The sequence below is a fragment of the Gopherus flavomarginatus genome, chromosome 5, assembly GCF_025201925.1.
Source record: "Gopherus flavomarginatus isolate rGopFla2 chromosome 5, rGopFla2.mat.asm, whole genome shotgun sequence".
Classification (NCBI taxonomy): domain Eukaryota; kingdom Metazoa; phylum Chordata; order Testudines; family Testudinidae; genus Gopherus; species Gopherus flavomarginatus.
Genome location: NC_066621.1, coordinates 20,922,277 through 20,941,849, shown reverse-complemented (window position 1 = coordinate 20,941,849; position 19,573 = coordinate 20,922,277). Strand labels below are relative to the sequence as shown.

General features: G+C 43.2%; 1 protein-coding gene across 4 annotated transcripts in view; it reads left to right on the top strand.

Moving 5' to 3' along the window:
* Nucleotides 1–18,727, top strand: part of KCTD20 (potassium channel tetramerization domain containing 20) — a 28,465-nt gene extending 9,738 nt beyond the window's left edge. For 2 of the 4 annotated variants that reach the window (XM_050956313.1, XM_050956314.1), the window contains exons 2-8: nt 9,534–9,736; nt 11,130–11,397; nt 12,185–12,287; nt 12,729–12,849; nt 15,190–15,387; nt 17,232–17,342; nt 17,662–18,727. In XM_050956313.1, coding sequence (XP_050812270.1) covers nt 9,580–9,736; nt 11,130–11,397; nt 12,185–12,287; nt 12,729–12,849; nt 15,190–15,387; nt 17,232–17,342; nt 17,662–17,954 — 1,251 coding nt within the window. In that variant the 5' untranslated portion in view covers nt 9,534–9,579 and the 3' untranslated portion in view covers nt 17,955–18,727. The remainder of the gene's footprint in view (nt 1–9,533; nt 9,737–11,129; nt 11,398–12,184; nt 12,288–12,728; nt 12,850–15,189; nt 15,388–17,231; nt 17,343–17,661) is intronic. The other 2 variants (XM_050956316.1, XM_050956315.1) reach the window with 1 other exon arrangement.
* The last annotated feature ends 846 nt before the right edge of the window (nt 18,728–19,573 follow it).

Genomic DNA, 19,573 nt, shown 5'->3' with positions numbered 1-19,573 from the left:
CATGTCACTGTAAAACCTTATTCTTTATTACCCACGGGCTGACCCACACCTCCACAGGAAGGCTTGCAGGTAAATAAATTATCTACAACCAATTGTCCTAGTCAATGGGAGCCATCAAGATTCTAAACCACTATTAATGGCCCACACTTTACGTAGTGACACGAAGGACCTCAGAGTTGTACTTCATATTTCTAGCTTCAGATACAAGAATGATACATGCATACAAATAGGATGAACACACTCAGCAGATTATAAGCTTTATAATGATACGAGAGACCTTTTGCATAAAGTATATTCCAGTTACATCATATTCACACTCATAAGCATATTTCCGTAAAACATTATGGAGTGCAACGTCACAGAGGGTCCTATCTTATTGAGAATCATGTGGAACAAGCATCAATCTGATTGTTATTTAATTCTGCAGAGTGTTTTGCAGGCTGTCTGAAAGATGCTGTACCAAATGAAGCTGTGTCAGTTTTCACTTTAAAATGTAAAAACTGTACTTCCTTATTCCCTGCCAGACTGCCTTTGTAGCTTCTTACAACCACATTCCTCAATGAATCACTACAGATAACCCTGCACCTTCCAGTTTTGTAACCAACACAATTTTTCTCTCAATCTCTTGACTATTGAGAAATGTTTTAATTTTCTAAGTTATTTTAAAATGGAGATTTCCTTTTCCAGGAAATGGGCAAATGTCCCAAGCCAAGTATACCAGCCCTGTAAATCTCCCCTTGCAGGATATTCAGTAGGCTGCTGTGTGGGGGCCTCACTACGTAGGACCCATGTGCTCTTAAACTTCCCTTGAACTGAGTAGGCTCCAGCACTTTCTTTGACCGCTGACACACTTCCTGGGTACAGACTCTGTTACCCCTTCCTGGAAGTAGAACCTCATGGTTCAGCAGCCCGAGGCCCCCAGGAGCAGTGCTGACCTGTTTTCTCCCTCTCCGTGAAGAAATCCCAGTCGTTTAAGCACACTCTTTCCCAGAGCTCCAGCCTTGCAGGCCCTCTGGTTTACAGTTTATCTCTTCAGTAACGCATGATAGTTGAAGCACATAATGCACAGGCTTTGTAAAGGTTTCTAACAGAATCACTGTTTACTTTGGATGGCACAAGATACACAAATCTAGACAAAATCATAAACCACTTATATGCCTTTCCCTGCCTCAGTTTCCTCACCACTCTTGAGCATTCTTTGGGATTTGAACAGAGTCCAGGACCCCACTCCTGTATATAGCTTCTAGAACTAATAGAGTGAGTTTGTCTCCTGCAGCCAACTTCTTTATTTCTCAGCAGATATCTCAATCAAAAACGGTCCCCTCTGCTCTGAAAACATGCCCCTCTGTACCTCTCTCTTGCCCCACATTTTCTTTAGTCTTTTTTAGCCCCTGCTCTATCACCTCTGTCCCTTTGTTCTCCTGTTTGGGGATTTTCCATTCTGCACTCCCTGCAGATAAACCTGATCAAAGTGGTTTTCCAGCTCTGATACCCTTCTTTGCATATTTTTTGGCCAGAGCCTAATGGTTTTCTTTTTTCTGAAGCTTCTTCCAAACAGGATGGCTGACACCAGGGACCTCACCAGCCCATGACTAACTCTCTGTGCATTGAGACATTCATTGATACAACAATTCCATATAACTAAACAGATTTCATAACATGCTCATAGGCAGGTTCCCCAAATTGTCACACCAAGTAAAATCAAATGCTAGGTACCAGACCTGAGTTTTAATTTTGGCTCTGGCACTAACTCCCTTGCAAGGTCACAGCCTTGATGCCCAAAAACTTGTTTTGGGTGCTGAACTTGAGACATGATGGGCCTGATTTTTAGAGGTGCTCAGTACCCAAAAGTCCAGTTAAAGGCTGAAGGCCCTCAACACCTCTGAAAATCAAGCCCAAGCTGTTTCAGGTTGGGCACTCAGAATCCATGGCCACTTTTGGAAAAGTCCTTGTCTTCCCTGTGCCCCTGTTTTCTATAATTAAAACACATTCTGACAGTGTCTCACATGCGTGTTGAAAGGATTAATTAGTTAATGTTTGTGAAGAGCTTTGAAGATGAAAAGTGCTAATTATTGTGTATATATGCTTGTTCCTGTCATGGCAAGGATTAAGGTAATGTACCTTTACCCCAGTCAGGACATTTAATGAACTGAGAGGACTTCAATATAGGCTTGTTATATGGCCTTAAGAGTCATCCATGTGTGGTCATGGTTTAAAATGCTGGCTCAATAACACCCATTTTGTTAATCCACCAAAACTGGAGTTCCGTCACGTCTATAAGATACAGACTCTTGTTGGGGGAAGAGTGGAGCCATGCTGCCGCAGTGGAAACACAACTGGCATTATTCACATTTTGCCAGATTTTCAGAAGGGCCAAGCACTCACAATTTCAGTTGAAATCAATGGGGAACACCAGCCACATTTCCTCTAAGAACTCGCGGGATTGATAGTGGTGTGCACCTGCTGCTACATCTTGAGGGCCATTGGTCTGGTACCTTTCACCAGCACTAAATTCACTTACTTGTGTGGGAGGAAGAGGATGAGAAATAAGGTGTCTGAAAACCAACTTCTTATAAAAAGCACATTCATCATGATAACTAGAAAGTAAAAAAGCTATCTTAGTCATCTTAAATTCATTGCAACTTACAGGTGTCGGGTACATCTAGCTTTCTCTTTCATAACACTGGTTTATAAGAAATTATGAGAAAGGATTGGGTTATTTCAATGCAGGCTCCTACAGAGTGATGGAGATCATGGAATCTCTGACGTATATGTGTATTTAATCTGGAGCAAAACTGACGGCAAGATTTGTTGGTTGACTGACAAAAATTCAGTTGAGATTTGATCACAGCAGCTATTTGATAGTTAAATGATTATGATCAATAGGTACCAGTATTTCCTTGTCACCTGTCATTGCTTAAATGTAGCGTATTTGGAAGGTTTGATGTAGATTTATAGAGTGTGAGGTCTTGTCTACGCTAGAAACGTTTTGCTGTGGTATAGCTATACCAGCAAACCCTCCTAGTGTAGACACATCTTATATCAGCAAAAATGTGGTTCTGCTGTCACAGCTCACACCAGTTCCCCAAGAGACATTACGCTATGCTGGCAAAGTCATTTTTATGCCAGTCTAAGTGTGTCTACAGTCGAGCTTATACTGCCATAGGTATGCTGGTGTAAAAACCCGAACAAACTGCACTCCTAACCAGCTGCTATGCCAGTATAGGTTTTACATGTGGAACAGGCCTAAAAAATATCTGATAAAGCTTTTGTAATCTTCAATGATTTATTTTTAAACATATGCTATAGATTTGTATCAAAACGAGTTACAAGACTTGCTGTGAATTTTTATGTAGTTTGAAATTAAATGAAAGTTTTGCAATGGCGTTGGCAGGTTTATAGTGTGCTTTGCTGCACTTTGTGGAGATACATATTCCGTCTTACTCCAGGCAGTAAGTTGCTAGAAACAGAATTGTGTTCATTTTAAATGTGTTCATTACTTGGAGATTAATTTTGTAATGTGTTCATTACTTGGAGATTAATTTTGTCATGCAGCAGTATGAGTCTAGACAAATTCTAGTAATTGGTGATAGGAGTTCTGTACTGTGATCTGTTAAATTTCCTCAAACTAAAATGTCCTTGTGATGGGTTGGATCACAGAAACCCCTCTGGGAGCTGCCAACTGATGTGCCAAGACTACCTCTGCTCCTGTTTTCCCTGCCAGCTCAGGACTCCAGCACCCTGTCTTGCTGAGCCAGACACTCCCGTCTGCTCCAACAAAGACCCAGGGTCTGAATTACTTGCCCCAAAGCTGCAGGTTTACCTGAAAACAGCTCACAGAAGTGTGCTTGCCTTTAGCATTCAGATGCCCAACTCCCAATGGGGTCTAAACCCAGATAAATCCGTTTTACCCTGTATAAAGCTTATGCAGGGTAAACTCATAAATTGTTCGCCCTCTATAACACTGATAGAGAGATGCACTGTTGTTTGCTCCCCCAGCTATTAATACATACTCTGGGTTAATTAATAAATAAAAAGTGATTTTATTAAATACAGAAAGAAGGATTTAAGTGGTTCCAAGTAGTAACAGACAGAACAAAGTAAATCACCAAGCAAAATAAAATAAAATGCGCAAATCTGTCTAATCAAACTTAATACAGATAAGATCCTCACCAGTTCCAGAATGCTCCCTTTTACAGACTAATCTCCTTTTAGCCTGGGTCCAGAAATCACTCACGCCCCTTTGTTCCAGTTTCTTCCAAGTATCCTGGAGGGGTGGAAGCTGAAGACCACATGAAGGGGTCTTCCAAGGGTTTAAATTGACTTTCTCTTCTGCCTAGACACCCTTCCCTCCCCCTGTGTAGAATCCAGTCACAAAATGGAGATTCGGAATCATGTGGGCAAGTCACATGCCCATGCATGACTCAGGACTTGCAGATAGCAGCCATTACCCACATGCTACCTTGAACATCCTCAGGTAGACTTCTTATGTGGATTGGAGTCTTTTGAGCTCTTTTGTCTGTAAGTGCTTCCTGACTGAGCACTTAACTTGCACATTCCTTTCCCAAGAAATGACCAAATGTTCTAACTAAGGGCTTGTCTACATCAGAAAGTTGCAGCGCTGGTGAGGGAGTTACAGCGCTGCAACTTAGGAGGTGTACACATCTGCAGGGCACCACCAGCGCTGCAACTCCCTGTTTGCAGCGCTGGCCGTACTCCCGTTTTGTCTCGGGTGTAGAGGATCCAGCGCTGGTGATCCAGCGCTGGTAATCAAGTATAGTCACTTACCAGCGCTTTTCTTGACCTCCGTGGAATAAGCAGGTATCCCAGCATACCTGAGGAAGCCTCTGGTAATCAAGCTGGTCTCCTTCCCCGGCTTGCTCTCGCGTTCCCCGAACCCCGAGCAAGCAGGTCTCCTTCCCTGAGGTTTGCTGGGGGGTTCCGGGAAGACGAGAGCAAACCGGGGAAGGAGACCAGCTTCGCCGCGGTTTGCTCTCGCGTTCCCCGAACCACCCTGCAAACCGCAGGGAAGGAGACCTGCTTGCTCGAGGGTTCGGGGAACGCGAGAGCAAACCGGGGAAGGAGACCAGCTTCGCCGCGGTTTGCTCTCGCGTTCCGCGAACCACCCTGCAAACCGCAGGGAAGGAGACCTGCTTGCTCGGGGGTTCGGCGAACGCGAGAGCAAACCGGGGAAGGAGACCAGCTTCGCCGCGGTTTGCTCTCGCGTTCCCCGAACAAGCAGGTCTCCTTCCCTGCGGTTTGCACGGTGGTTCGCGGAACGCGAGAGCAAACCGCAGCGAAGCTGGTCTCCTTCCCCGGTTTGCTCTCGCGTTCGCCGAACCCCCGAGCAAGCAGGTCTCCTTCCCTGCGGTTTGCAGGGTGGTTCGCGGAACGCGAGAGCAAACCGCGGCGAAGCTGGTCTCCTTCCCCGGTTTGCTCTCGCCTTCCCCAAAACCCCTTGAAGCCGCCCAACAGCGCTGCAGTGTGGCCACATCTAACACCACTTGCAGCGCTGGTTGCTGTAAGTGTGGCCACTCTGCAGCGCTGGCCCTATACAGCTGTACTAATACAGCTGTAACAACCAGCGCTGCAAAATTTTAGATGTAGACATGGCCTCAGGCTACTTAGAAATCAAGCAAGTATACAGCCAATGTTCATAACATTCATAACTGAATACAAAATGATACATGCATCCAAATAGGATTAATACATTCAGTAGATCGTAACCTTTACGCCAATATGTATGGTATGTAGCATAAAATGCATTCTAAGCATATTTCCATAAAGTCTTATGGGAGATACCGTCACGGTCCTTACTAAGTCTCTCATGTTGCTGTGTATCCATTGGAGCCAGTTGTACCTATCTAAAATAGAATTGCTATTCAGAAGAAGGTGCTGTGGTTGCCAAAGAGCTATTTTTTCCTCATGAATACTACATGAAGCACAAGCAGAGTCTTTTCTAAAAATATGCAGAAATAAATATGTTGCTAAATTAGTGTTTACATTTAGAAAAAATAATTAGTTCCTGCTTTTGTTAATTTCTAATTAGGAATGAAACACTTCCATTGAGCTGCGCTAATGACAGCCCTGAAACCCTTATTTCAGTTCCGCTGTACTGCTCATTAAGACCATCCCTCTTGGTGCATTAAGACTGAAAATCTCCCTTGCTATTATTTATTAGTAGCTCGTTGTTTCATTATCTAATATATTTTATTCACTAATTCTGTAGCTTGGTACATGTTATATCCTGTTTTACAGAACAGTCTTGAAAACATTAGACTCTAACTGAGACAAAGGCAATACAACTAAATCATAGTTGAAGCTAGGAAGTGGTACACCTCATTAGTGAAATCAGCGTAGGAAACTAAGGCCTGGTCCACACTACAGCGTTAAATCGATTTAACGCTGTACCCGTCCACACTACAAGGCACTTTAAATCGATTTTAAGGGCTCTTTAAATCGATTTCTGTACTCCTCCCCAACGAGAGGAGTAATCCTAAAATCAATATTACTATATCGATTTAGGGTTAGTGTGGACGGAAATCGAAGTTATTGGTCTCATTCTTTTACTGAGCTACCCAGAGTGCACCGCTCCGGAAATTGATAGTAGCCTAGGACCATGGACACACACCACTGAATTAATGTGCCCTAGTGTGGACGCGTAAAATCGATTTTATAAAACCGGTTTTAATAATTTCGATTTTATGCTGTAGTGTAGACGTGGCCTAAAAGAGGGATTTGAAGGATCAAAGGGAGGGGAAGTTGTCTTGTATCAGGCATAGCATGAAAGAAAGTGTCAAATTGAGAATGGGAGAAAGAGGTAAAGGGGAGCAGTTGGGAGAGAATACAGTGGGATTGGGTGAAATGCTCTCAGATATATGGGTAGAGCTTTAAAGATCATGACAAACAAAGTGAACCTAATATGGAATAAGAAGAAACCAATGACTAGATACAAGGAGTAGGGGTGATGGGCTCAGAATGGTAAAAGTGGGAGAGTGTACACGGGAGGGAGGTTGCATTAATTAAAGCAAGAGCTGATGAAGGCCCGGATGAGGGTTTGGCAAACACTGTACGCGATACGATTATTGGGATAGTTACTGTCCGATTGCATTGGGTTAAATATTGGGAGGTTTAATATGTGGCAGCATTGGGTTAAATGAACAGGGTTGGGAAACCAATAGGAAGGCAACACAGTGGTTTGAGATAAGACATCTCCTGGCAAACATTTCCAAGGGGTTAGGAGACAATGCCTGAGCTATTAACTGTGAAGATCGTACCTTCTGGGCTCCAGCCAGGTTACAAAGCTTGTTTTGCCATTGCTGGGAACCAACAGATGAAAAAGACTATAAACAGTTAAAAGGACTCTGTCCAGCAGTCAGTCAGTTGTTTGAGGGCTCTTTGGGGGTGTCATAAACAGATAGCTAAGGGTTAACATCTCTTTCACCTGGAAAGAAGTAATCTGAAACACCTGACCAGAGGACCAATCAGGAAACCAGACTTTTTCAGGTCTGGGTGGAGGGAAGTTTGTGTGTGAGTCCTTTGTTCTTGGTCTTCTGCCTGTCCCTCTCGGCTATGGGAAGGATTTTTCTATTTCCTGCTTTCTAAACTTCTGTTTCCAAGTTGTGAGTACAAAGATAGGTTTTGTTTGGTTTTTTTTTGGTATTTACATGTATGTAGTTGCTGGAGTGCTTTAAATTGTATTCTTTTTGAATAAGGCTGTTTATTCATATTCCTTTTAAGCAATTGACCCTGTATTTGTCACCTTGATACAGAGAGACCATTTTTATGTATTTTTCTTTCTTTTTATATAAAGCTTTCTTTTTAAGACCTGTTGAAGTTTTTCTTTAGTGGGAAACTCCAGGAAATTGAGTCTGTGCTCACCAGGGAATTGGTGGGAGGAAGAAGTCAGGGGGAAATCTGTGTGTGTTAGATTTACTAGCCTGACTTTGCATTCCCTCTGGGTGAGGGAGGAAGAGAGATTAGCTCTCGGTACTTCTGTTTTCCAAGGCTGGAAACGGGGAGGGTGGAATCCCTCTGTTTAGATTCACGGAGTTTGCTTCTATTTATCTCTCCAGGAACCCAGGGAGGGAATACCTGGAAGGGAAATGGTTTATTCCCCTTTGTTGTGAGACTCAAGGAATTTGGGTCTTGGGGTCCCCAGGGAAGGGGTTTTGGGGGGACCAGAGTGCCCCAAAACACTCTAATTTTTTGGGTGGTGGCAGCTTTACCAGGTCCAAGCTGGTAACTAAGCTTGGAGGTTTTCATGCTAACCCCCATATTTTGGACGCTAAGGTCCAAATCTGGGACTAGGTTATGACAGGGGGACAGACTGATACACTGGGGGGGCTATCTGAGGAAGTTAGGCCTTTTAGGTTCCCTTCAGGGGGGATGATAACCCTATAGATAAGATAGACATGTATAGACCATTTATTGTTTTAAAAACCTATTTTTCTCTTGTGTTATGCTTTGTTTGTATAATTAAGATTAAACAATATGTTGGTTTAAGAAGACACGCTGATTACTATTTATCACTGGTCACAGACTCCCAAAGGGAAGAACTGCAGATGTCAAACCCAGCTGGACCTGCTGGCTTAGCATAGTTGATAGCCTGGGCCACAGTACCCTGTGTAAGAGTGAGAATTGCATGGCTCCACCCCAGGAGAGGAATGGCATGAGGCTCGTACCCGACGGGTGCACTCAGACCAGAGAGAGCACCAAGACACACTTAGCCCTGTGACTATGAGACAGGGTTTTAGTAGGAAGGATGGAGAGGAAAGGCTGGATTATTAAGATATTTTAGATGAAGAAGCGACAGGTTTAGGTATTGCATATGAGGGTTGGGAAGACCTCGTGTGCAAGAAGGTTCAAGGGGAAAGCAGGGATAAGATGGCGCTACACAAATATTGAGAGGAGATTGTGTGATGGGGGGGAGAACTTATTCAACACTGAACAAAAATGTAATGGCACTAACTCTTCAGAGAGTCAAGCTACTGAAGGAACCTCTAGAGGACACTGTGCTCAGAGGAGGGAGGGTTTGTTTGAGAGTTGCCATTAGTGAATCCCCAATGGTCCTCCCTTTTCTCTCCTTGGAACCCCATTGTTGTCCCCGGTGGCTGCAGTCAGGTATGCAGGAAGCAGAAGGCTCTCTACCTTTTGGTGCTTGGCATGGATGGGATATGAAAAGACTGCGGAGGAGAGAGGGAGCAGGCGTGAGGTGGAAGTTGGGACCCTTGCTGAGGGTCAAAAAGGTTCATCTAAAAATGGCAAGTTTAGTTTAAATGTAGGACAAGCTTCCTGATGGTAAGTGTAGTTCTGCAACAGAACATCTGCCAAGGAAAGTCACTGAGACGTTGGTGAGCCGTTCAAAATGAGATGAGATAAAACTCTCCATGGACTAGAGTAGGTCTTAAGTCAGTGGAAAGAGACCCATTGACTTGAATGGGCTTTGGATCCAGCTTTAGGTAGAGGGAGTTGAACTCAATGACCTATGAGGTCTTCTTCCTACCCTACTAGCCTGTGATCCTCTCTTATAGGACCTCTCTAAGGACCGGCAGTCAGTTTGCATTACAGAGGCCCAGCATGAATATTAACTGTGCCAGTGGGACTGACCAGTCAAGAAATCAAGAGTCTAATCACCCTGCAGAAAATATAACTCCTCCAGTCCATGATCCAGAAGAAGATAGCCTGGCCCTAGACAGCCAAACCCCTAGCATTTCTGCAGTGCCCAGGGATGATGGTAAGGATGGTGGACACATTTATTTTGTAAGAACATGTAACTAAGGGAGACATGGTTTCAAAGGTCCTTTGATTCCTGGGGAAGTGTTTCCCAGGATCCAGAAGGCAATTCAGGATACTGAAGGACACATTTTCAGCTGGGCCTTGAAATGGCCTGCACTTGTGAGTGTACAGAATTGAACGTGCACATACATGTGCCCTTACTTAGTTATTTGCACTTGCAAAATCTGTGTTAATCATGTCAGTATGAAGGTTCGCAATGGGGTCTGGGATAGTGTTGTCTTCGAAAGATGATCACTACATATATAATTCATATTAAAAGCTGTTTCTCAGTTAATATTTATCAAGTAATGGACATGATCCAGTGAGATGTTCTGTCCTCATCACCAAACTTGACTTGAGTGGGAATGGAGGGCACTCGGCATCTCACAGAATCAGACCCATTCTTTACGTTCATACCCCAAATATTTGTTACTAATGGTACATGACAGTTAGGCCCTATATATTTATACCCAAATGTCTGAGCTCTAATGATTTATTGCTTCGGTAAAACCCTTATTAAATGACGGCTGTGTCTCAGAAAGGAAATAACATATGTGTATTTAATATCTCAGCTTAGAAGCAACTCTCAATTAAAACCAGACCTATTCTATACCGTTCTTAAAAGAAGCCACCCTTGTTTCAAACTTGCCCTTGCAGAGCTGGGTCATGGAGGATTACTTGGAAGCGGTGGTACGACGGCCTTTTTACACGCCACAAAATTATAACATTTATATCCAGTTTAAACCGCACATCCATTGAGAGGGCCCCTGGAATTGCAGAGTTCACTAGTGCCAACAGCTGGCCTTGTTTAGTTCACTGGACCTTTACCACACATACCACAGGGGAAGGTAATTAAATGGAACCAGCACAAGAGGCTGCCTTGATTATTGTGCATCCTATCTCAAGTGACATCTCCAAAGTATCCTCAAACATCCAGAAATAAGAGTGTGATTCTGCTCCATCTTCAGTCCTTTGAGCAGTTGCTTAAGACAGGTATCCGTGTATTTTCTGTGTCTCATTTTAATCTTCATGCTCCCATTTTATCCACTTAAACATCCACGTTAAGCAGAGCTCCCTAGAACTGCAGGGAAGTTTGCATCCGAATATAGGTCAGATGTCAGGCCCATCTGTAGCATGAAGATGTAGTATAGTGTTACATAATATAATGTCCTGTAAAATGCTATTCCATATATTGACATCCCTTTTCAGCTCTGAGTGTTGATGTCGGTCAGCAGCTCTTCCTTCTTGCATGACCCAAAGCTTTTCTATTTAATTGTTGGGTTTTAATATTAACTGTGCTTATCCAGCAAATAGCGTTTCAGTCTCACAATATTTGTTTGTGTTGGGTTTAGATACCGAATTCAGATACGCTTCTCGCCCAGCAACTCCCCAGTTCAGTAACATGCCTGAAGATACAACTGGCACTAATCCCAAAGCTGGGAGTAAAAGACATCTAGACCATTTTACTGCTCAAGAAAGAAATGGAAGCAGCGCCATGGGCTCCACCAGTAGTTCACAATCCTCCCAGGCCCCAGAGAAAGTGACTCTTGTTGTAGATGGCACTCGATTTGTGGTAAATCCACAGATTTTCACTGCTCATCCTGACACCATGCTGGGAAGGTAGGTGATTTCAATAACTTTAAAGATGTTTAAAATGGGACAAACGCTTTCCGAAAGCGACTAGAACGTGAGATCTCAGCCCTCATAAGCTAAGCGGAATCAGACTGGTTCAGCACTTGGCTGGGAGACCTTGTAGATTAGAGCCAGCAAGAGGGAAATTGATGATTTGGTAGGTAGTGCTTCCCCCTCTGAGTCAGTACTGAATCAGCAGCAAGTATGGCAGTAGGAGACACTCCGCTGGCTCACTTCAACCCCTGCCTTTCTGCTATTTATCATGTCTTTCACTCCTCCCCAGTCCTGCTGTGAGTAATTCAGAGGCTTAGTCCCCCAACGGTCCCAGGAGCCCTCTTCCAAACCCGTATAATGTATTTTATTATGCAGATAAGTGACCTGATCGTAAACTCACTAGCTTGATTACTACTAGCCAAAGTATATATACTCTTTGCTACTTCACCATCCTTTTTCCCCCTCAAGCTGGACCTCAGTGGGAGGGCGTTGGTAGCCAAGAAGCGTTTATCTGACCCAAGGTTGAATGCCAGCCTTCACAGAACAGTGACCGCTACTTCTTCCATACAGTGGAATGGTTCAGTTATGGACACGCAACTCTGCTACAACAGGGCCTGTTTGAGATCAAATCTCTTAAAGTCACAATAAAATAAAGCATTGAATTTGGGCCTCCAACTGTAAAGAACTGGGTTTTTTTTTAATTGTTTTTAATGTCAGTGCACCATCTGGTCTACATTATGAATGTATTAAATATATTTGTATATGTGTTTTTATCTTTCAGAATGTTTGGAGCAGGTAGAGAATATAATTTCACTCGGCCAAATGAAAAGGGAGAATATGAAATTGCAGAAGGAATTAGCTCCACTGTATTTCACACAGTGCTGGTGAGGTCACATTTTTAGCTATGAAAACCGTTGTTCATCATGTCTGCAAAGCTGCGCTTCCTTCAAAGCAGCTGCATGCCCTTTTGAATTTTACGTTCCAGAACTATTTTACATTCGGATTATAAATCTTAATCTCTTTTTTCTTATGTGGATCAATCTGCCATCTTGTAACTTGTGTTGCCACTTCTTTTCCCTGCCTTTGTACCATTTCAGTTTCTGAGCGCTGCCCTCAGTCACCCTATTTCTGCATACATTAATTGCATGAATAATTCCTCTGTTGCACGGCAAAGCTGCTTTGTCTCTTTTTTTTTTTGCAAGCTAACAAAGTTGCTCGTGACTGTCTGCCAACAGAACGATAAACTAATTAACAATATTTCCAGGTTAGCCTGACATTTTTTTAAAAAAGAAACATCATCTTCCTCCTTAACAATTTATTTACAGGATTATTACAAAACTGGAATCATTAACTGCCCCAATGGAATTTCTATCCCTGATCTCAGAGATACGTGCGATTACCTCTGTATCAACTTTGATTTCAACACAATCAAATGTCAAGACCTAAGTAAGTACGGGGGAGAGGACATTAGCTAGAAGTTAGAGCTTGATCCTACAAGGTGCTGAGCACTTTGGCCCCAATCCAGCAAAGCATTTAATCATGTGATTTACTTTAAGCAGTTTTGTTCCATTTGCTCCAGTGGCACTACTCATGTGCTTAAAACTAAGCATGTGCTTAAGTGCTTTGCTGGACCAGGGCCAGAGTGCTCCACATCTTGCAAGATCCAAAGTCTTGCTCTTCTCTTTTTGTGTGTGATTGCAAATAATTGCAAGAATTTAAATACTGGAGGGCTATTGCTGGAAATGATGCTGTGATGAGGTAATATGTTTGTGACCCCGGTGTGGGCCTCAGTTTCCCTTATGCATTGCACGTTAGTGGGAGGAAGACTATTTGCTCTCAGAGCAGGCCGCGATATCGGTATAAGTGACGCCTAGCTGTCTGAGCCTGAATGAGTCATTCAAAAGGACTGGCTGACACTGACCTCATATCTATGGTGAATCTGAGAAGAAAATAGCAAATCCAATCACCAGGACATTGACCCCTACGCCACCTCTACACGAGCGAGTTTACAGCGGCACAGCTGTGCTGCTGTAAGGTCGTTCGCGTAGCTGCTCTAAGCTGACAGGAGAGAGCTCTATAAACCTTGAGCAACATAAGTTTTGCTGGCATACGTAGTCATGACTCTAGCAACCAAAGGCTCAGAGGCAGATGGATTTCCCTGCCTCCCAGCAGGGAAGCTGGGCAAACTTTCTCAGTTTGGGAACAAAGGACTGGGAAGATGTGAGGTGGCGGGTAAGAGTGGGCTGCTGGAAGGAGTCTGGGCTCTCGCCTGAGATGTCACAAAGGAGGTCAAACTAAGGGCTTGTCTACAGCAGCACTTTAGTGTAGACGCTACCTACGCCGAGGGGTGGGGTTTTCCTGTGGGCATTGGTAAGCCACCTTCCCAGGAGGTGGTAGTTAGGTCAATGGAAGAATCCTTCTGTCGACCTAGCATTGTCTACACTGGGCGTTAGGTCCGCTTGTACTGCTTTGGGAGGCGTGGATTTTTCACACCTCTCACTGATGTAGCTGGGTCAATCTAATGTTTAGTGTAGACCAGGCCTCAGAGCTAGAATAATGGGGTTCACTACAGCTTGGCTGAGCTCTGGGCTAACCAGAATGGGCAATGCTTTAACCTTCAGCTCTCTGAGGTAGCCTGAAGACTTCCTGTGCTGTGTTCCAATTAACTAACTAAGTTGAGTGTCACTGCCAATGCTTGGTGAGGTGCATTAATCCCTGAAGAGTGTACAAGTCTCTGCCAGGCATCTGTCTCTGCTGGACTTGCTGTGAAACAGGAGTGCTGGTGCCCCATAGGTTCAGGCTAAGGAGGCAGTTGAAATAGCATGATCTACCCTGTGCACAAAGCGTGAGACCCCTTTGGGTTTGGCAGGCACACCAAAGGGCTTCCTCCTACAGACTGTTCGAAACCTGGGGTGCCTACCACTGATCCTGTGGATCTGCGACAGATGCATACATTTAAATTCACTGTAAGAATTCATGATAATCTATTATTAATTCTCTGTTATGATTTTATTATATTGATTGGATCTGGGCTTTTTTTTTTTTTTAATCATTCTTTGTAATGGCCCTAAAATTTAAATCAACTTTGTGTTTTATTTTTGCTGTTGCCAGCATTGTGCTCTGGGAAGTGGACTAGAGATATTGTTCGTATGAATGTATGTTTTTAAGGTGGTTGTCAAAGGTGTCCAGGGCCTTGGGATGGGTACTCGTTTATTGTAGATATAACTATCAATAAGGCATAGGGTTGGGATGTATGTTACATAAAATGGTGAGATGGTGCCATGGTTAAAGGGATTGGGATTTATGGGCTCTGCCAGTGACTGTGTGTGAACAAGCCATTGAGTCCACGCTTGGGTGCCTAAATCTATCTACAGGTACATAAATACATGGCCTGAGTAAACACAGCTGCCATTGACATTAGAGATCTGTGCATGCTCAGCACCTCTGAAGATCAGGCCACCTTCATTTAGGGGCCTAATTATAAATTTACAGTAGGAGCCTTGTTTTTGAAACATTTGGCCTTGATTTTTTTTTCTACCCTCAGTTTCCCATCTGTAAAATGGGAACATCACTTTCCTTACTTGGAGGTTATGAGGCTTTATTCACTGTTTATAAAGTGCTTTGAGATCATCAGATTGAGTGCCACAGAGAGGCAAGTGGTGGTGGTTTTAAAACCATCTTACGGAGTCAGACCCTGCAGAAATGTGTGTCCTAGTTCAGTTTGGTATAAAACACAGTGTCAAATCAGTAATGCTGACTTATTTGTATTTGATTCGTCTCCTTTAGGTGCTTTGTTGCACGAACTCTCTAACGATGGAGCTCACAAGCAGTTTGATAACTACCTGGAAGAGCTTATTCTGCCCATAATGGTGGGCAGTGCCAGGAAAGGAGAACGGGAATGCCACATTGTAGTATTAACAGATGAAGACACAGTGGACTGGGATGAAGACCATCCACCTCCAATGGGAGAGGAATACTCACAAAGTAAGAACTGGGAATTGGTTTAAAAAAACAATCAAAAACATTTGTTGAATGAGGTGATAGCCAGTCACTGGAAGCTTTCTCAGGAGCTCTATTTGATCCTAGGCAAGGACATTTCCTTCTATTGAAAAGACGATACTGGCTTGATTTTCAGAGCTCCTGTATCTTCCACTGGAGTTGTGTGTCTGATCAACATTTGGGAAGATCAAACCCTGACTGTTTACTTCAGAATGCTTGATTCACATCAATATCAGATTTAACACAAAATAACTGATTAAATTGTTTAATTTGTTAAATCTGATATTTTTCTGTTGAATTTATTAGTGGGGGAACAGTTTACCACGGAGTGAGAGATTTCATCAAAAACTTGTAAAAATTTATTTTAAAGACAATTGCCTCATTAATATTGACCTGGCTAAGTGTTTAGTGACGAGCCATATGGCAGATCTTGATTCCAACCTTTTGCTGTCAGCGTCTGTAGGAGTTCTATGAACATATAGAAAGCAGAATACTCCAATGAAGATTGGTTGTTTGGCTTTGCCATTAGATTTCTGGCTTCAAACAGAGACTTTCATAGTGGAGCAAAAAAACATAGTATATTTTTAAAAAAAAAACAGAAAATATACTATTTTCTATTTCCTCTGCTTTTGTCAGTGGACCCACTCGTGTATCCCTCCTTCACTTAAGATTCGTATTGATATTAATGAGAGCTTTGATGGCAGGATTGCTCTCAAATATTAGTGTTGGAATAAGTGTGTCCTTTCTTACGAGCTTGTCTTCTCCTTGTAGGTGCTAAGGGCCCTCCTACAGAAAACAATCTTGTTTCTGTGACATTATAGCCCGATAGAAGGGAGCGGGCTGTGTGGTCTCAGGTTTAGAAGCAGATGAACTGTAATGTAGAAAAGGGAAATAATCTGCTTGATAACAACATTGTAGTCAGCAATACTAAGGAAGGGTAATTATAAGGTAAATGGATCTAAGTTTAAAGGAAGCTATTGTGTATCCGACCATTTTCCCTTGTGTGGGGACGAAATCCCTCTTTAGTAATGGAAGTTGCATCATCCTTGCTTGACATAACATTTTAATCAAACAAAGGCACAAAACATTTGTATTTCCCATTTGCAGTTTCTTGGTAAACGTAACAAATCTTGTCTGTCTGCTCTATCCAACACTAAAAACTGGCAAACGATCAGTGATATCCAACAGCCTATAGTTACAGGAAGAGAGCAGCCGCCAACCATTCATGTTTGAAGATGTGATGGGTGGTTGTTATTGCTTGAGATGCACTGCTGCACGCTGATGCAAGAAGATGCTACTTACATAAAAGTCTTGGGGACAGATTTATTAGAGAAGATGCAATATTCACTGGGTTTGCAAAATGAATGAAACAAACAATCAATAACAGGGTAGAACTAGTGAAAAGATAACACAACCCCCCCCCCCACACACACACTCTAACTTGCATCCTTTTCTTAATTTGCATTTCCTGTAAAAACTCCTGTACCTTCCCCCCCCTCAAAGAGTTGTATTCGTTTTTACCTAGCCACTGAAGTGGTAAATTCAGGTAGATTGGTGCAAGTTACCATTAACTGTTTCCAGACCCATTTTTACCCACCCTGTATCTTGTATCACCCTGCACGTCACCAAGGAATTTGGGCCCTTCTGTTGCCTGATGATAAGCATTAAAAGTAGTTCTGAAACCCCAAGGCTGACTTTTCCAGCACGCAGACTGCAAAGGGCTACCCACAGGCATCACAAGAGAAATATCCCAGCCCCTACCATTTACACCAAAAGCTAGATGGAGATGCATGTCTTGTAGTGACTAATGAATCACTGTGTTTCTCAAGTTCTTTACAGTTCCAAGCTGTACAGATTCTTCAAGTACATCGAGAACCGTGATGTTGCAAAAACTGTCTTAAAGGAGCGTGGGCTGAAAAATATTCGAATTGGCATTGAAGGTACATTTTATTTCCTAAACAACAGAAGCCTTAAATAAAGAGAGAGAACAATTGGTTTGGACATCAGTAGTACTACTGCCAGTTTCAATACACGGGCTCTGGGGGAGCTGGTAGAATCTGAAGATCTGTACTATAGTCCCAGTTCATTTTTACAGAGTCTAAATGAGAGCACTTTTCCACCTAGTGCTAGAGGTGTTGTCCCAGCTCTACCCAGTATTCGTGCCGGGCCATAACTTGTTCTTTAGGGTTCCTTTTGTTTGAGCAGTGCTGTGATGCATGCAAGGGGTGGATTGGGACTGACAGGCTGATTGTGCTTCAGGTTATCCAACATGTAAAGAGAAGGTCAAGAGGAGACCCGGAGGCCGGTCAGAAGTTATATACAACTATGTGCAACGGCCGTTCATCCAGATGTCCTGGGAAAAGGAAGAAGGAAAGAGCCGTCACGTCGACTTCCAGTGTGTTAGAAGCAAATCTCTAACAAACCTGGTGGCAGTAGGTGAGGATGTTTCAGAAGACCAGGAACTTCTGATGCATCATCCACCCCAGGTAGATGAACTTGATAGGTTAAATGCACCATTCTCACAAATGGCTCCTAACGATCTGCCGGATTAGTACAGACTAAGGGGTCTGCAGCTTCCCAGTAGCTCTGTGCTGGGAAATTTCTCAGCATCGTTTCATCCCAGGACATGGGACACGCTCTCTTGCAAGGTGTTTTATCCTTGTAGTCGCTCTTCTTATAGTGGAGTATTTCAAGCATGTTAATAATGAGCTCTGGTCCCTACATCTAACAGTGCAATTGCAAGGACAATTGAGAAGGAAGGGATGGAAGGAAGCTCCTTGCAGCCGGAGGCTTTGAGATTTCCCCAGATGCCTGTGCCCACGTGGATTGGTGGTGGTTGAGCTTTACCTAAACCTGTGAAAGAACAGAAGTGTTTAAAAAAAATAAAAAATTCATTGAGAAGGGAAATGCTATGAGTATTAGCATCAAAAGAGAATTATATTGTAGGCGCTTGCCTTTGTTTTAACGATAATCACTCAGTTACAAAGGGACCAACCAGCACCGCAAGACAGATTCCACTTTTCCATCCAAGCGCAGATGGGACACCATTGTGTCAGTAAAACGCCAGGGGTGAAGGAATCTGTTTGCACTACCAGTAGGCTTGGCATCCAGCATGTATACTACTGTAGTCTAGAAAGGTGGAGATGGTTTAACAAGTAGCATTTGGCTGTTCACAGGCCAATGCCCATTTACAGTTCTGTGCAAGTCAGAATCACCTCTCTTTATTAAGGACACGGTTTTACTGTTGAGCTTAACTAGAGTAGAAGGTGGTGTGGAATGACAACAAATCTAGATAATATTTTGCCAAATAAAGCAGTCTGACTTAGTCTGTGAAATGTGTGAAGCTCCTTTAGTGATGGCTCTGTAGCCACGCAAACTGAATTTACCTTGGCAGAACCTGTAGGTAGTTTTGTCTTCCTCTTTTACAACTGCTGCAGCTATTTGTTGAAAATTCCCATTGGCTTCAATGGGGGCACCCCACACACATCCAGCTGCAGAATTTGGGCTGCTGTGCAGATTTCAAGGCAAACTCCTTCCTTCCAACTGATTTGCCTGTTTGACAGAATAGAGTTACCCAAAAGACTGGGGGGGGGGGCGGGATTTTAGCAGCATTTTGTATATACACAGTAAGAACAGCTTTGTAAGGAAGTAAATCTACAGCTGAGAGAAAATGTTTCCTGCTTTTCCTGACTTGTTTTGGGAGGTGGCATGTCTGCTAAGGGCCCAGTTCAGACTGGATACAAGAACATACGAGCCATGACCGTGTTCAAACATGGTTGCAGCCAGTCCAGTCTGAAGTCCTAATTTTTTTAAAGGGGTGCAAATGTTCAGTTCTCCCCATCCAAACAACTACACCTGCAGATAATTGTGGTTGAAACTCATACCTCTTACACATCTGCCTGCCTACAAAAACAGAGCCCAGTTTCTTGAAAGCAGCCCCTAAAATACTAAACTAAGCAGCCACTTTCAGCATTGCTTCTTTCCTCTTCTCTCCCCACCCCCAACCCACTGTTTGATGAAAGCAAAGCATTTTTCCAAGCATATTTTCCCTTCATCTGTTTGCAGATTGTAAACTAGACACTCAACTATACCTTTAGCAGCAAGAGAATTTTTTTCTCACCATACTAAACTTGATAAGCACAAATTGTCTTACGCATTTACAAATGCTGCT